At 49.4% G+C, this 17,264-nt stretch overlaps 2 protein-coding genes across 5 annotated transcripts in view; one reads left to right on the plus strand and one right to left on the minus strand.

Moving 5' to 3' along the window:
- Positions 1–10,505, minus strand: part of ABCC6 (ATP binding cassette subfamily C member 6) — a 50,647-nt gene extending 40,142 nt beyond the window's left edge. For 2 of the 4 annotated variants that reach the window (XM_059693283.1, XM_059693282.1), the window contains exons 1-7: positions 10,388–10,505; positions 9,091–9,273; positions 7,304–7,429; positions 7,039–7,167; positions 5,550–5,675; positions 4,334–4,395; positions 1,024–1,155 (exon numbers count right to left, since the gene is read on the minus strand). In XM_059693283.1, the coding sequence (XP_059549266.1) occupies positions 1,024–1,155; positions 4,334–4,395; positions 5,550–5,675; positions 7,039–7,167; positions 7,304–7,429; positions 9,091–9,273; positions 10,388–10,423 (794 nt within the window). In that variant the 5' untranslated portion in view covers positions 10,424–10,505. Of the gene's footprint in view, positions 1–1,023; positions 1,156–4,333; positions 4,396–5,549; positions 5,676–7,038; positions 7,168–7,303; positions 7,430–8,918; positions 9,053–9,090; positions 9,274–9,938; positions 9,982–10,387 lie in introns of those variants that run through there. The other 2 variants (XM_059693285.1, XM_059693284.1) reach the window with 2 other exon arrangements.
- Positions 10,506–13,010: 2,505 nt separating this feature from the next.
- LOC132233123 (BOS complex subunit NOMO1) overlaps positions 13,011–17,264 on the plus strand; it is a 51,690-nt gene continuing 47,436 nt past the window's right edge. Inside the window, exons 1-2 of the mRNA XM_059693286.1 lie at positions 13,011–13,275; positions 16,787–16,876. Coding sequence (XP_059549269.1) covers positions 13,111–13,275; positions 16,787–16,876 — 255 coding nt within the window. The 5' untranslated portion in view covers positions 13,011–13,110. The remainder of the gene's footprint in view (positions 13,276–16,786; positions 16,877–17,264) is intronic.

Here is a 17,264-nt window from a genome sequence, read left to right on the forward strand (position 1 = left end):
TCCTTGGGATTTCCTATAGGAAAGCTAGGAGAGATGGCATTATGAAGAACCGACTACACAGAAACAGCTGAGAGGAGAGATGGGGGGAAAGAATTTGGACACCATGTAAGCCCCTGGATTCAGCCAGACCTGAAGCCAGACCCACCTTCTCAGCTTTGTGAGCCACCAATTTCTGACTCTCTCTCTCTCTCCTGCTAATCTGTGGGACTTAGCATCTACAGCCACCACCACCACAAAATCCTAGAGTATATGAGGGAAATGTAACTTTCCCCACAGAACTAAGTTACTTTCGTCTGTCCCCTGAAACACCAAGATCCAGTGAGGTCAAGCAACTTGTCCAAACCTCAGGTTTCATTCGTGTTGTCAACTCATTTCTCTAGAACAACGAACGGTTCCCAAACTGGTTCTTCAGACTCCAAGGCCCCCACCAAAGTTTCCAGAGATGCCACGGAGGGCAGGAGTGGGGCAGAGAGGACAGGACTAGAGAGAGCTTGAACTCCTCTGGGGAACTGGTATTGCCTGTGCTTTTACCGTTTTCGAAGAATTCGCTCAGTTCTTTTCTAAAATCATTTTCTTTTCGTCTCCCACAAGTTATGAGTTAGGGGAGAGGGGACGGCACCCCCACTGAACAGGTAAGAAAGCCGAGGGCAGGAAACGAATCACATAAGTGAATAGTTGCCTGCATTTCTGATCCACCACCCAACTCTCCACCCCAGTCTTAAAACATCCCTTCTGTTTCCTGCCTGCCATCCCAGCATCGAGCTTCCTCCTTCTGGAGACCTTGAGGAGCTCCCACTTTGTCCCTTTCCTTTGGGAACCTGCGAAGCACTCAGGGCAGGGGCGGGGCAGGGGGAGGCGAATGTCCCTTTCTCCTGACTCCTTAATGCTTAGTGGCATCCGCCAGCAGGAAGGGGACTGTGGAGGTGGAGCCAGAGGATGGTTGGAGGTTGTATTTGCGGCCAAATGAGAGGAGCTTTGCTAACCAACCGCGCAGCTGAGCTCTCTCTCTGCTTCCACACTCACCGCTGGGCTGCTCTGCGGCTCCTTGTCCATTCCCTTTCCAGCTGGGAAACAAGTTCTTCTGAGGAGTTCTCTCTCCGAACGGACCAGAGGTCTTTTGGTCCCAGTGGCCTCCTGTAGCCCCTCCAGACCAGCCTGTCAAAAAAAAAGGGGGTCACCAAGGCAGGTTCCTTGTGTCTCCTGCCCCATCAAAGTCCTGGCCTGGTAGCTGTGTGACCCTGGGTAAGTCCCTTTCCCTCTCTGCACCTCTGCTGGCCCCTCCGTAAAGTGAAAGCAATGAACTTAACTGCACCTAATATTTGCTGGCACTTTCCAGTTTATAAAGATCATGTCATTTAATGCTCACATGAGCCCATCTGAGAGGTTTTTATTGACCCATTTTACAGAAGAGGAAGCAAACAGAGGCTCAGAGAGATTTAACCAAGAGACGGCCTGTGGGGCAGGGGAAATACACCTCCCTAGGAGTCAGACGTCCGGAATGGAAAACTATCACTGTGGAGAAAACCTGAACTTTTCCTTCGGTGTTCCATGTTCCCCCTCTCCTCCTCGCTCACCCTCCAGCCATCCGGCCTCAGGACCTTTGCACATGCGTGTCGCTCCGCTCAAAACTCCTTTCTTGCATTCCTTACCTGCTCACTTCTGACTTGTCCTTCACCTCAGCTTAGATGGGATTTCCCTAGAAGCCCACCTGATGACCTCCGCTGTCCAGATCCCCCCATTAAACGATCCCATAGTTTCTTGAGCTTTTTTATTTATAACTAGAGGCCTGGTACACGAAATTCGTGCATGGGAGGGGGGTCCCTCAGCCTGGCCTGCACCCTCTCCAATCTGGGACCCCTCGGGGGATGTCTGACTGCCTCTTGCAATCCGGGACCACTGGCTCCTAACCGCTCACCTGCCTGCCTGCCTGATCGCCCCTAACCCCTCTGCCTGCCTGCCTGATCGCCCCTAACCACTTCTGCCTGCCTGATTGCCCCTAACCACCTCTGCCTGCCTGCCTGCCTGATCACCCCTAACTGCTCCCCTACTGGCCTGATCACCCCTTACCGCCTCTGCCTCACCCCACACCCAGGACCCAGGATTCCCTCCTCCGGCTGGTCACAGGCACCCGAGACCTGGGCTTCCCTCCCTCTGGCCAGCCCCAGGCACCCAGGACCCAGGCTGGCTTTGCCCAGGCCACAGCCAAAGGAGCCCAGGACTGCGGGACAGGTGGCTTGTCCCTCTCCAGGGCCACAGCCTGGGTGGTCCCCATTCCTCTCTTGCAAGCTCATTTGTGCCTGGCTGGTCCCCATTCCTCTCTCCCCAGTGTTGAGTGTCTGAGCCATTACGGTGTGACAGCATGAGGACATGGTGACCATTTGCATATTAGCTCTTTATTGTATAGGATGCTGTTGTAATTATGATCATTTACTATTTCAGTCTGATCATTTATTTAGTGTCTTTCTCCTCCATAGGGACAAAGACAGCCCTTGCCTTTATCCTCACCCCCTGGCCCAAGATTTGTCACATGAAGCCACTTATCAACTCTGACATGATCATGTCACTTCTCATCAACGGACCTCATTTTTTTTTGCCTTAAAATTACAGTGTTTCCCCACACATGGGGCTGGTATGTGAGATGACTGTCGGTGGCACATTGCTGGAGGAGGTCATTGAGAGGATGGGGCCACTGGTTGACCCCACAGTTTGACCCCACAGCTTCACCCCCACAGCTGGACCTGGGCAATTGGAGGCCCCTCACCCTCCCCTGTCCTTGGAATGTGCACACTGCCCACTCTTCCTGCACTAGGAGCCATTCCAAGGATGTAGCCTGAGAGAGGAAGATGTTGTTGACACCATCTGGAAGATCAACGTGATTGAACCCATTAAGGCCTCTGTATATACTGTTAAGATTCTGACCAGTGAGTGTGGAGATCTTGTCTTGCAGCCCAAGATGAGGCTTGTAGGTGAGCTCCCTTGCTTGTGAAAATCGCCAACTACCATTCTAGAGCCTGTCTCTTCCATCTCTCTTTGCCCTCTGGGTACAGGGCCAATTTGCAAGCCAGCACGAACACACAGAAATTAAATACTATAGACTTCTGAAGGAAGAGCGTTATTTTCTTTCTGGGTCTCTCTAATATTTCCAATGATGCCAAGGAGAAGGCCTTATTTGGTGCTGGTCTTGTGCTCCTCTCTGAGACTTTTCAAGTTCCCTGCCCTAACTCAGAGCAAACTCAGGCGAGCAGCAGTTCTGATCTAGAAATTATTAACATTGCTGACTTTTCACTGAAATTAGGTTTGGAGTTCTACCTGGCAAGTGATTCCTTAGAATTTTTCCAATTTGGCCATGATAGAAAGTTTTCTTAAAAAAAATTCTATTAAAGTAGAAAAGTAAGTTGATTTAAAGAAAAAAATGTTAAGTAAATAGTGTATGAATAACACTCTTATAAGGCAAAAAGCTTGAAGAATGGTCCATAAATACCTATGTTTGGGAAATACAGGGGTAGGTCTGTTTTCTTCTAGCACTTCTATGTTCTTTCCACCAGCTCCACACCCCCAGAGCATCCCGTTCTGGATGTATTTAGCAGCTGCTTTATATAATACTCACTGTAGGCCAAACCCTGTTCTAAGTTCTTCATAAACTGTATTTTATTTAATCCTCACAACCCTATGAGGTAGATGCTTCATTTTATAGGTGCAGAGACTGGGGCACAGAGAGGCCAAGTAGCTTGCCCAAGGTCACACAGCCAGGAAGCGGTGGGGCTAGGATTCCAATTTAGGTACTATGAAGTCTGACCACAGTGTGCTCAGGAGGGGGCCTGGTGGGTGGGGACACCCTCAGTGCCCAATTTGCTGACCCTGGAGAAACATGTCTTCTCTACCAGCCTGGGAGCCTCCAGGGGGTAAAGATTTGGTCTTTCCCTCCTCACCCCTGGTGCTTAGCACATAATAAGTGCTTATTAAATGTTGATGGAATGACTGACGCTGAGTAAGAGACGATTTTATCGAGCACCTGCTATGTACAAGCACTAACCACTTCACATTCAATGAAAGTAGAGTTGTTCCCATTTTAAAGAGGGGAAAACTAAGACTCCATATTTGTGATATGGCCGGCTAAGAGAGAGATCCAGGGTTCAAGCCCAAATCTCACTCCAGTGAGTGAGAAGGAGTGGGACGTGGCGAATGGGCACTTTGAGAGGGACGCACTGAGGCTGGAGCAGAGAAAGCCAGCTGACCTTGGAACCTCATGGGGGACGAACGGTGGTACCAAATCAGGGCAGCAAATGGAGGTGAGGAAGGCACCACCTCAGCCCTTCCCAGCTACTGTACTTACCCAGAAACCCACCAGAACATGGCCTTGGAGGGGAAGGAGGCCCCAGCCTCCGGACAGGGATTCTGTAAAGACAAAAGATGGGGCAAAAGGAGAACGCAGCCTCACATTTCAAGGCCAGTCTGTGGCCAGGGGAGCCAAGGGCAGGAAGACAGGGGGAAATGACCATCAGCGTAGTCTCCAAGTGCACAGTGGTGTGCCCGGACTACTTGTCGGAGGTAGGCACCTAGCAGGCAAGGCAACAAGGGACTGGGCCACAGGACTGACAGCATCCAAAGGGAAGAACTAACCGTTTCCCCGAAGAACAACTATTATTAATACGGAGACCAGGCAGTTCTCCAAGCAAGGACCATGCATGACATAGCAACATTCTGAGCCACATCCCTCAGTGACTGTGGTGAGAAGTAGACAGGGCTCTGCCCTGAGATTTTGCCAGCGGCTCCGGGAAAATTGCACATATCTATGTTCCTCACCAAAAGGGCACGAGAGTGCTCTTCTCAGCACATCTTTGCCATCACAGCTTGTTATCAGTTTTTAAATTTTTTTTCTGCCCTTTTCATGGAAAAAATAATTGACTGCAGTTTAGCTTGGTTATTTAAGCAGTTGAGCTTCTTTTTAGATGACCTCAGATCAACTGTCTCTTCCTCAGAGAATTCTCTCCTGAGTTCACGTTACCTGTTGTAAGCTCTCAGGGACCGCGAGGTTCTCCTGCTGAGCATTTTCCCCAGGTGTAATTTTCCGCACATTCGTATAATTATGTGACTAATGTTTGGTTCTATGACTTGGCTGTTAGCTGCATGAAGATAGGCACATCTGCTTATTCAGTATAACCCGCAGTACCTAGCTGGGGCACAGAGCAAAGGCAGGCAAACTGCAGCCCCGGGGGCCAAACCCGGCCCACTGCTTGTCTCTGCAAATAAAGTTTTATTGGGACACATTCCCTTTGTTGACCTATTGTCTCTGCTACAGCAGCAGAGTTGAGTAGTTGCCACAGAGACCATATGGCCCACAAAGCCTAAAATAGTCTCTATCTTGCTCTGGACAGAAAAAGTTGGCCAACCCATGGCATAGAGTAGACGTGCCATACACGTTTTGCTGAAGGATGGAATGAATAAAAAAAAGAAAAGGCCTGTCCTCTAGTTTACCCGCTTTGGTTACATGGGGAGACTGAGACCAGAAGTAGAACAGGGACACGGGAGGCACCGGATTGGCCACTTACAGGCTGCTGGGGCTCTTTAGGGAAGAAGGGAGGTCGATCGGCCAGGCAGGACAGCAGAAACTGTGCCACCATCAGAGACAAGCACAGGTAGGTGGACAGGTGGCGGAAGGGGTCACTCTGGAAGCCCTGCGGGAGAGACGGCAGAAGTCCCACCGAGTCCAGGCAGGCAGATTGATAAGCCAACTGTGCGAATCCCCCGTTGGATGCATTAGTGGGTGGCCTGTGGAATTTTCCCATTAGTGACAAAGGTTACTTTGTAAAAATCTGTCCTTAAGGACAGAAGGGTGGTTCTCTGTCCTCTCCTTTTAACCATCTGGCTCAACAGGTCTTGGGTGGGTGCCACCTGTGCAAGTGGTTGTCAACTGGGGGGGACTTCGCCCCCAGGGGACATTTGACAACGCTGACAGACATTTGGGGTTACCAAGATGAGGGTTAGTGCGTCAGGCATCCAGTGAGGGGAGACCAGGGATGCTACTGAACATCCTACAACGCACAGGACAGCTTCCCCACCCAAAAGAGAATTATGCCACGAGTGCTGAGAAACCCTGTCTAGGCTATGTGTTTTTCTCTGCAGATAACATGACCCATCATGCCCCTAACATGGAAATGCTGCTGTCCAGTTTGGGAAACAGGAATATGAGCAGGTGTGCAAAATGAGCATGGACATACAGATGCATGAGAGCACGGGTGAGGGTGGGAGCAGGTGAGCATGAAGGGAAACCTGCATGCATGAGGAAGCGTGTGTGCAGGTGTGTGTCGGGGGAGGTCATGGAGAGGACGTGACTGTGGGATGACCTACAAGCTGGACCTGGGCCATCAGAGGCTCCGCACCCTCCCCTGTTCCAATGAGGCAGCCTTGAGAGAGCAAGGTGTCTGAATGGCTCATGTAACTGAACCCCATTAAGGCTGCTGTATAAACTTTAAGATTCTGGTGGGTGGATGTGGAGATCTCCTTGTCTTGTGGTGACCAAGTTCCCTTGCTTGTTAAACCACCACGTTCCAGTCTAAAGTGGCCTGCCTTTTGCCCTCTGTGTATAGGACCAGTTTGGACTTTCACGTGGGAACTCCGAGCTTGCCAACCCACAGTGTGTCTGTGCCCGGGCGCGGTGGGAGGGCTGTGTGAATGTGTGTGTAGTGTGGGAACTTGAAGGCCCAGCCACAACTGGGTGGCAGCAGGTGTGAACGCACATATGCAGGTGTGCGTGGGAGGTTTCGGAGCCTGTGGTTGTGTGACCCAGTGTGTCTGCTGTGCAAGTAAAGTGTGTGCTGTGAGTGTGTACGACCATGAGAATTTGTGCCGACAAAGACATGGGGATGATGGGTACTTCGATGGGAGGGAGTGGGCTTGTGAGTCGCTAGAGCTTAAGCACCCGTGGTGTTTGTGTCTATGTAGAGAACAGGTTGTGTGTGGAAAGGGGAGGAGGAAGGAGGGACCCGAGGCCTGAAACTGTCACTGTGGTTTTCTCAGGTGGCCCAGGCCCCCACTTACCCCTTGTGAGGCCTGTTGGGCAGTGCTGATGGCTGGCGAGAGACAGCAGAGCAACCAGTACCCAAACAGCACCCCAGATGCCTGGACCCCCTTCTTCCTCTCCATGTGGATCAGGAACACTGCCAAGATCTGCACAGAAAGTCAGGAGACACCTCTTAAGGTGGGGCGGGGGGCGGGACGCAGGGGGAAGCCCCACTCTGCCCCCCACCCTTCACTGAGGCAAGGAAAGGCAGTTAAGCCAGGAGCAAGCCTAGGATGTGCTTACCATCGTGGTGAGCCACACGGTGGGGTGAATGAGGAATTCGGGGGCCTGGGGCATCCCCTGCTGGATTCTCCAAAGAGTGACAGACACGCTGGAGGTGTACAAGATGATGAGGGTGAACCCAAGCACCTGGGGAGACAGGCTTAGATGAGGCTCGTGGGTGAAAAGAAAGGTGGTGGCAAACTGCACCGTGACCCCACGTCACTATGGCTCTGGATGGGGCACTGCACGTACCAATGTCATAATTTAACAGTGCCCGATGGAGGGGAAATTTGCGTAAGAAAAAGCAGTGAGGGGTGTTGCAAACCGATCTTGACCTGTAACTGTCATATAAGAATGAAACACAAGGGTTGGAGCCAACCCCGTGCTTTCCAAAATGCTGGCGGTGCTCCAGGCATGCACAGGGGAGAGCTCAGGTACAAAGGAACAGAGAGGGATGAAATGGACTCACCAGTGAAAAAGTTACACTTCCTTCAAGTCTCTTTCCACCCCTACTGCAAAACCAAAGGGAAACTCTCCGTTGGGACCCGTATGTCTCCAGGCCCGCTCTTGAAGGCTTCAATCTCTCTTGAATAAGAGAGAGCAAAAAAGTGGGAGTGCCTACATGTGGGAGAGAAGGCCAGACCGAGGCACACCAGGGAAAGTATTGAAAGTACCCCAGTTAGTCAAAGCAGGGGTCACGCTACCACCCGCAGGCAGAGTTTGGCACACGGCCTGTTTCTGTATTGCCTGTGAGCTAAGAATGGCTTTCGACATTTGCCAATCATTGAACAAAAGTAAGAAGAGTAAATATGTCATGCTGCGTGAAAGTTACATGAAATTCAAATTTCAGCGACTGTAAATATTTGTTGAAACACAGTCGTGCCTATTTGTTTACTGTGGTCTGTGGCTGCTTTCTTGCTGCAATGACAGAACTCAGTAGTTAGGACAGAGACCACATGACCCCCACAGCCTCAAATATGTACGACCTGGCCCTTTAAGGGAGAGTGTGTCAACCATAGAGAGATGGTTGGCAATAGGACAAAAATTAACTAGGTGGTATGGGAATGAATGCACATTGAAGGGCATTCTTGTAGAAGTCTGGAGGAGAATAGGATAGATAGTTGAGCAGAAAGGCTCATCCTTACAATGCCAGTGTTTTTGTAACTCACTAAAATAGATACCCAACAATATTTTTTTATTGATTTTCAGAGAGAGAGAGAGAGAGAGAGAGAGAGAGAGAGAGGTGAGAGCAAAACATCCTGCATGCCACCCTACCTGGGCTCAAACCTAAACCTTTTGGTGCACGGGATGACGCCCAGCCAACTGAGCCACACCGGCTGGGGCCACACCTAACAATTTGAAAGAACTGTTCTTTAGTACTGAGAGCTGGGAAACATAAAAATCAATGCATAACTGTTAAACATGTAAAAGGTTTATCTTAGTGTGATCCTAAAATTACCTTGCGTATGCCCTGCTTTGCGGAATGTCAGGTTATGGTGGCCAGAAACTGTCCAGGAACGCATGAGAGAGAGAGAGAGAGAGAGAGAGAGAGAGAGAGAGAGAGAGAGAGTGTGTGTGTGTGTGTGTTTTCATTATTACCAATCTGTTTGAGTGAACCTTGTTCCACTGAGTTTACCTCTGTATCCTGTGGAGTACTGCTCTGTTTGGTTAAGTTCCCTTCTTGTCCCCACCCCATGTGCTTCTTGATGGGAGGAGTGTCCGCTTGGGGGTCTCTGCCAGGTTCCAGCCTGCTCCTCCCCCGCCCCCCAACCATTGTCTGGTTCCAGGCTCCCAAAGGCAGTAGCTACCATTTTGGTCTTGAACAGGGAGGACATGCGGAGGTAGCCCTTGCCATGGTGGTGGATATAGAGGAGGTAGATGGGGCCAAGGGCCCAGAGGTACATGGGGGGCACCCAGGCCCCTGCCGTTTTCAGGAAGCAAAGGCTCAGTAGGCGGTCAGCAGCGGGCTCAGGCTCCGTCTGGTTCCAGACCTGAGGGAACACCAGGGCGACTTTTATGATGGTACAGCACAGGGGTCCTAAATTCACCTGCTGAGGGGCCAGGCGACTTTTTGGACCCCTGACATGTATATGAAAACATGCCAAGCACTCTTTGGAATACCTTACAATTCTCAACTCCTTTAACCCTAGCAGCAACCCTATCAGGTAGATGCAATGATCACACTGATTTTGCACATGAGGAAGCAGAGGCCCAAAGAGGTTGAGTAACTTGATTGATGTCACCGAGCTGGAAAGTGGTGGTGCTAGGATTTGAACCCACGTGGTTGGGTCCGGGAGTCTAGGAGACCTGGGCTCCCTGAAAAGTGCTGGGTACAGACTGTCACTTAACCCTTATAACGACCCTAGGATGTAGGTGTCACTGCCCCCATTTCACAGACCTGGAAATTGAGGCACTGAGAGGGAACAGGCTTCTTTGGACTCACACAAACAAGGGGCGACAGAGCTGACGCCATTGACCCCAAACTTTGTTCTCAGTTTGTGGTCCTTATCCTGGCCCCTGGCCTTCTCTCCCGCTAGAAGAAGTTTGAATATGAAGTTTACAGAACATGGCCTCTTCAGTTTCCTCTCTGCTGTATTAACGGTCCCCAACTCCCTCCCTTCTGGTAATCTTGACTCCTCCGGGATTCACCACTCACCAGCTCTGTAAACTGCAACCTCCCTGTGCCTCAGTTTCCTTCCCTGCAAAGGGGGGATGATAGGAGAATCAATCTCTAAGATTCTGGGCACAAAGTAGGCCCTCATTTAAACATCAGCTGTTATTTTTGCCTTACCTAGCAGACCCCTGAAATCGTGACCTTTACTACCATCCCATGAACTCCACTCCCTAGAGTCCTCTGCTTAGAGCCTTCATGAGAGACATGGGGGTTCTGAAGCTTTATGCAAATAGGGGTCAAAGTTCCTGGAGTTCTGGAGGCCCCTTTAACCGGCTAGGCTCTTCTAGGCATGGGCTTGGTTAAAGGGGTCGCCTTCCCCTGCTGTTCATCCAGCCTAGTAATTTGCGGGTATCTCCCCTCCCCAGAACTATACCTCCTGAGAGGTCTACCAAACCGGGAAAAGGGGCGTGGGGCAGTCAGGGGACACTCACTCCTGGTCCCACGCTGGGCTCTCCCTGCGCGGCCATCAGCACAGTCTTTCCGTCTGTCTGTCCGTGGGTCTGTAGGTCAGCCCCTGGCAGCCCCTCGGCAGGGCTCCTAGACTGGGAAGGGGCGGAGCCCGGCGGGCCTGGCCTGGATTCCAGCCCCGGATTGCGAAGCACCGGGCAAGGTCCAGCCTCATGGCGGGGGCGGGGTGGAGCAGAGGCTCAGAGAGCCCCCAACGGGCTCCTAGGGAGGGGATCCCCCAGCTCCTGAAAGTGCAGTGGCACCTCCAGGTAACCCTCCAGGCCCGTGCAAAAAGTGTCACCCCGAACTTCCTGAATACTGTGGAACTGCAATTCCAGGAATTGATCCCAATGAAAGAACCTAAGAGGTGTGCACATGCTAAGAGTCCAACAACTGGGGTGTGTGGGGGAACCGTCTGATTCAGCTGCTGTTTTCTCATCCGTGGGGATGGACGTTGTCTGCTTCCAGGGTAGTGGGGAGATTCTAAAAAGATGACTAGTAAAGAGTTCAGCACTGTGCCAGGCACACACAGATGCTCAGCAAGTTAGCTATTATTAGCATTAGTATTATTACTTCACTCATAGGTTATTAAGTAGTGGTTTAAAGAGCCGTTGCAGAAATATATTAATTTGGAAAGATGGTTGCAAAATGCTAAGTGAAAAAGAGATCATAGTCTAAAATAGGCTCTGATCATGAAAAGAAAAAGTATATGCTGAAGTTGGAGAAAGTGGGAAAGTCATGTCATTTACCTTCTTCTGTGCCTTAAAGCAAGGTGTGTCCTCAGCCACAAGTTCTTTTTGGAAATGGTTCTATGTGGCCTATATGCACAAATAAAGAGATGGAAGTGCACTAAAGCAGCATTATGGGAATCCCAATTTTCTTTTTTTTCCTTTCCTATTCTATTTCCTTTCTTCCTGCAATGAGCATGCATTCTTTTCAGGATAGGACGGAAATGCTCAACTTTTTCAGACAGATAAGCACAGATGCTCCGTTTGGGTGCAGGATGAAAATCCTCTGCTCTCTCCACGCTGCCTTGTTACTTCTCAGGCTCTTGGCCTCATCTTCTCTCCTGCTTCCTGCAGGACCTCAACCACTTGGGTTCCCCTGGCCTTCTCCCCCCCACCCCCTTTCTTTTTTTGTTTTGCCCTCAGCCATCCTCCTATCTGGGTCTTCTGGGAGAGCAGGGACACAAAGAACCCAAGGATCTGTCTTGGAGCTGAGTGTGGCAGGTCTGCGGTTTACACTTACACAATGTCTGTTTATGTGCGGTGGTTTTGGTGGAGGCTGTTGGAAATTTGGGGGAAGCTTGAGCTCCCTCTGCCTGCAACCCCCTCTCTAATTGGCATTGCCACAGCCCTAGTCCTTTATTTCTGTGTATATATTTGAAGATGAATTTGAGGGGAATGGTAGACATTCGAGGGGGAATGGTCAGGAAGGCAGGATGAACATAGAGAATATCTATGAGCCAGGGACAGAACTTGGGCACCTCTAAACCTACTTTCCAGCACTCTGAACATCACATGGCTGCCTGCAGAGAGCCCTAGACAAGTCCCTTTCTTTCTTTGAGCCTCAGTTTCTCATTCTGTAAGATGAGAAGGTTCCATAGGCCAGTATTTTCTAATTGGTAGTTTTTCAACCCCTGGTGATTTGCCAAGACAGACCAGGGATGCATGTTAGAAAGGGTAAAGGGCATATATTTCAATTGTAGTTATATACAACAAACCTCAAGCAATAAAACAATTATTTAAATCTTTTTCTCTCTATAACCAAACAGTTGAGAGTCTCACTGTATTTCAAATGAGAATTCAGACTGAGAAACTGAAGTCAGATGCTCTCATTATTGAGATCCCGTATTGTAGCCAGTCTGAGGGTTTTGACCTTTGGGTAGTTCAAGATCATTGTGACTTATAGTTTTTATGAATCTCAATGGCTTAGCCACAATGGCAAATTCCAGTGGGAAATTTTCTTTTACCTCATGATTTAGAAACAAAATATAAAAACACTATCAAAATAAAGCACTTGATTTTTTTAGGAGCAAAATGGAAGCTTTCCAAAAGTGTCAGGTCAGAAAAAGCAATTTTTGTCTATTTCTATGTGGTGACCTGCAGTTAAATTCAATCTATGTTATAGTATCTATTCAACCCTCAAAATTTGTTTCTATGCAAATATTATTAGAGCTTGGATTAAAATAAAAAATATATATTTTCAGTGTTATGTTGAACTTAAATGACCTATGTTTTGCTTAAAAAAAAACCTCATTGGTCATTTATCATTGAAAAATGCACCAACGTATACAAATTTCTAACTTGGTTTTATATATATCACCTGCGCAATATTTGGGAAAATTGTTGAACACTACTTCAATTAATAGTCTCTGGTCCTTTCCAGTTTCAGGGATACAGAATTCCAAAGTAGAATTCTTCAGAGTTTGTGCCTGTACTCATATGCCTTGCAACTGCACCTGTCAGACGGTGTGCGGAGTCCTCCAGGCCTCCAGGGGGCACACATGACCTCTTTTTGGTGTTGAGCATGCGCGGGAGTCATCTTGCCTGGGGGCGTGGGCCCGGGGTCGCAGCGCGCACGCGCGGTGACGGCGGGGCGGGGCTTGGGCTGTCAGCCACCGGCCGAGGAGGAAGCAGCGGGCAGCGTGCGGTGTGAGGAGCGGGACGGGGACCTCTGCGGAGGGTCGGGCGGCGGAGGCCGGGCCATGCGGCTGTGCCGGGGCGTGGGGCCGCCGGGGCCCGCGGTGGTGGCTGCCACCGTGGTGCTGCTGCTGAGCGGCGTGGGACCGGCGCGCGGCTCCGAGGACATCGTGGTGGGCTGCGGGGGCTTCGTCAAGTCGGACGTGGAGATCAACTACTCGCTCATCGAGGTGAGCGCTCGCCCCGCGGCCCGGCCGGAGCTCGCTGTGTGACCCTGGGCCGGTTACTCAACCTCTCTGGGCCGCGGTGGTCTCTCCTCTGACACCGAACGGTTGCCACCAGCCCCTCGTCCCGGGAGTCATTTCCCCTTTAAAGGCGCCACTTGCCGCGGGGCCCTCCGCCCCCCGGGACGCGCCGGAGTGGAGGTTCCTCCCGAGGGGCCGGCTCTGCAGGCGGGGTGGGGGCCAGAACCTGCGTGCGCAGGGGTGTGCGGGACATTTCTGGTGCTGGTGGTGCATAACTTGGACCAGATGACTCAAAACCAGAGGTCCTCCAAACCAAGGCCCCCAGGTTCTTGAAAGCCCAAACTCCAGCTCCGCAGCATGCAGAGTCAAGGTAATCCAGAACCCAGACTGTCCCCAGCATCCAGGCCCAGATCCCCCAACACCCATCTCAGCAGGACCCAGGCCCCTGGGGACCCGACCCAAGTCCTCAAAACCCGGACCCCCTGAAACTCAGATTTCCCAGAAGCCATATTCCGGAACCTAGAGACCACAAGTCTTACCCCCAAACTCCACAACTCAGTGCCCCCAAAAGTTCTGTTCCACTAACCCCCCTTCTCCCCCCCCCCCCAACCCCCACTCACTGGGATGCTTTTAAAGAGCAGCAGTTCTCATCCCACAGATCCTGATCCAGTAGATCTCTGTTGGCATCTCTGGAGCTGGGAATCTGTATATTTAATCCCTGGCCCCTTTTGCTTACCCCCTTGGGACTCTGTGCTCTCCTGATTGCCATACTGGGTAGTTATTGGAATTACACTAGAGATTGGTGCAGAAGTCTTTTTATTAAGTTGCAAAGCCCTAGGCAGTTAGATGATGATCAGTCCAGTGGAATTATGGCCCAGAAAGCTTTGTGATGAGGAAGTAGGGATAGAAAGTCACTTGTCAGGGTGAGTGGGCAGGGACCCAAGGGAAGGGTGGCTTCTATTTTAGGAGGTTACTGATGATGGGGCAGAAGATAAGGATTTAAAAGAGAGAAGAAGAAAAAAAGAACCAAAAAGATGCCAAAAAAAGAAGGGACTGAGGACGGAGAATCCAAAGGCTGTCCGAAAGCATGTTGGAGCCTCCTGGGGTCTGGCAGCTGCAGGGCTGTGGTGAAGGTTGCTGAGGATTGGGGCAGGGGGAGGAAGCCGATGCCACGCCCCACGTGCTCTTTGACCTGGCCTTGCCCCAAGTGCCAATTTATTCCTGTAGATGGTGTGAGAGAAGCAGCAGGACCTAGTGCCATATATTTCCTAAAGAAGATAATCAACTATCACCTTTCAGGCCCCTCTGTCTGTGGCTTCTCCACCGTTTTTGATCTTAAGAAGTTGGGTGTTTAATTAATCAAAGGCTCTACCCGCTGGCAGGGGCAGGGCTCCGAGGGCCAGCTGGGTACCCATGCCACCTCCTGGGTTGCCTCCAGTGTGTGGGCACGGGGCATTTCAGAAGCTGCCTGGATAGGCTTTTTTGTAGCTTGTCGTTTCCTGGGACTCTGGGAGGAAAGTGAAGGCAGTTAGGGGCACTCCCACCCCAAACACGATAGTGACCTTGAGAGCCGGGCACGTATTGTGACCTAGTCTTAAGTGTGCTCCGTGAGCCCAAGGCTGCCTGTCCAGATGGTCTGACACATTTATTCTTTCATAATTTCTGATTATGAAATCAGACATTTCATATGTGTAATGTATATTGTCACCCTGTGTCCTGATCTGTACTTAATGAAAGATGTGCAAATAATCAAGATGTTCCACAATAATTTCTTGATTGTATTTTCTGTCTCCTAATAAAACTACTTTTACTCTTTCCTAGCCTTCTTCCCTTCTGTGTGTTTTTCCATCATAAGCATTCAGTCAGTAACTGGAGTGAGCCCCTGCTGTACTGAAACTGTCCAGGGTGGGGGTACAGCAGTATAGTAAACACAACAGACACAAATCCCTACAAAAGAAAGATAATATTGGCTGCTGATACTCTGACAATCAGGAGATTTCATTTTAAAAACTGGATTCCTGATTTCTCTGGAAAACCAGCTGATCTTTGGGTTGCAAAACTTGGTTTGGGTTGAGTAGCGATCTGTCTCCCTTTACATGCATGCCCTTGCCGTTGCTTCCCTGGCCCCTCTGGGCAGGTGGATTTTCAACCCCTGCTTTAAGTTTGTGCATCTGATTTTCTTCATGGCCTGTAAACAGACTCACTGAGTGTTTATTGAGTACCTACACTAAAGACGTCCCAGGCGCTGTGGAGTGTAAGCTATGGTCACACCCATCGGGCACTTACAAACCCAAGTGTAAATTAACTCTGTTCCTTTCCCAAGTGTACATGTTGTGAGTTCGCTGCTTCTTACATCTTAGCTGGTATGACACAATTGTTACTTCCATATCCTGGTCATAGCATTAACATTTTGGAGGTGAGATCCAACTGCTTCCTGTTACAAGATGTAGAAACTGAGGGTCAGAGTGGTTGATCCATGCAGGTATGTTTAGGAAATCTTTTTTGAATCCAGCCTCTGCCCTGCTAATGACACACTACATTGCTTTTTTTCTTCTGAGAGATGTTAGTAATACAACATAGTATAATATAGTAAAATAGTAACAGAAACAGTAATGCAGGCTACTTTTTTTTAAAGTCCATACTCTGCCAGGTGCTTACTATGCAGAGCTGTGGATCTGAGCAGCCACCACGAGGAAACAAAGGATTTCAGGAGGGGAAATGAGTTGCCCAAGGTCACACAGCATGTGGGAGACTCAGGTGTTACTTGAGGATCTAAATGGGTTAACAGTGTGTGTCTGGGAAGCTCAGGATGCAGGAGTTTTAGAGAGTCCTGAGGAGAGGATATATATTAAATGTCTTTTGATATGTTTTTGTCCTGAGAATGAAAATAAGAGAGAAAATTTAAAAATTTTTAGATGAGTGTTACTACAAGTATTGGGAATCATTTGGGGTTAATAATACAGATCCCTGGCCTGACCCCTCAAACCTAGTTTAGAAACACAAGTGGGGCTCAGGAATTGCTTTTTAAAAAAAATTTTATTATTGATTTCAGAAATGAAGGAGAGGGGGAGAGAAGTAGAAACATCAATGATGAGAGAGAATCATTGATTGGCTGCCTCCTGTGCACCTCCTGGTTCATAGGTCAATGCTCAACTACTGAGCCATTCTGGTTGGGCAGGAATTGCTTTTAACAAGCACCTTACTAACAGCAAGTTTGAACATTTAAGACCTAGAAAGCAACATAGAAACAGTCATTAAAATTTAAAAAGCATTGGAAAATATAACTTTTGTGGTAGACTTCAGATGGTTTCTAACCTAAAAAGTATGGAATCACATTATTTTGGGGGTACTTACTTCTCTCCTGCATGCCCAGTGCTCACAGCAGCATATAGTAGGCCCTCAGCAAATGCATTGACTGAATGCATTCAGGCGTAACGTACTATTACGTGGCTAATTCTCAAAGGTGATATTGTGACTTCTCTTTCCTTTCTTTCAGATAAAGTTGTACACCAAGCATGGGACTTTGAAATACCAGACAGACTGTGCCCCTAACAATGGTTACTTTATGATCCCCTTGTATGATAAGGTAAGAGGACAGAGCAGTTTAGTCTTTTATAATGGGAAGTGGTGTGGCCCGCAGCGCTGTGCTAACCAGGGGAATGGCCTTTCCCGCAAAAGCACATGCTCAGCTGTTTCGTGAATTGTAAGTAGAATGTGACACTTCTGGCCAAATTCTGGAGGAGAGAGCTTCTGGATGGTTTGATTGAATGTCGTGTTTCTCAAAGTCTTCAGAGACTGCTGGCAATGTATAGAGACGTTTTTGGTGGTTACAACTGTAGGGGCGGGGGAGTGCTACAGTTCTCTAGTGAGTAGAGGCCTGGAAGGAAGCGAAATGTCCATGATGTTGTACGGGACAGACAAATGTCAGCAGTATTAGGGCCGAGAAACCCTGGTTTACTAGCACCCTTTATTTG

Source organism: Myotis daubentonii, chromosome 4 (assembly GCF_963259705.1).
Source record: "Myotis daubentonii chromosome 4, mMyoDau2.1, whole genome shotgun sequence".
Lineage (NCBI taxonomy): Eukaryota > Metazoa > Chordata > Mammalia > Chiroptera > Vespertilionidae > Myotis > Myotis daubentonii.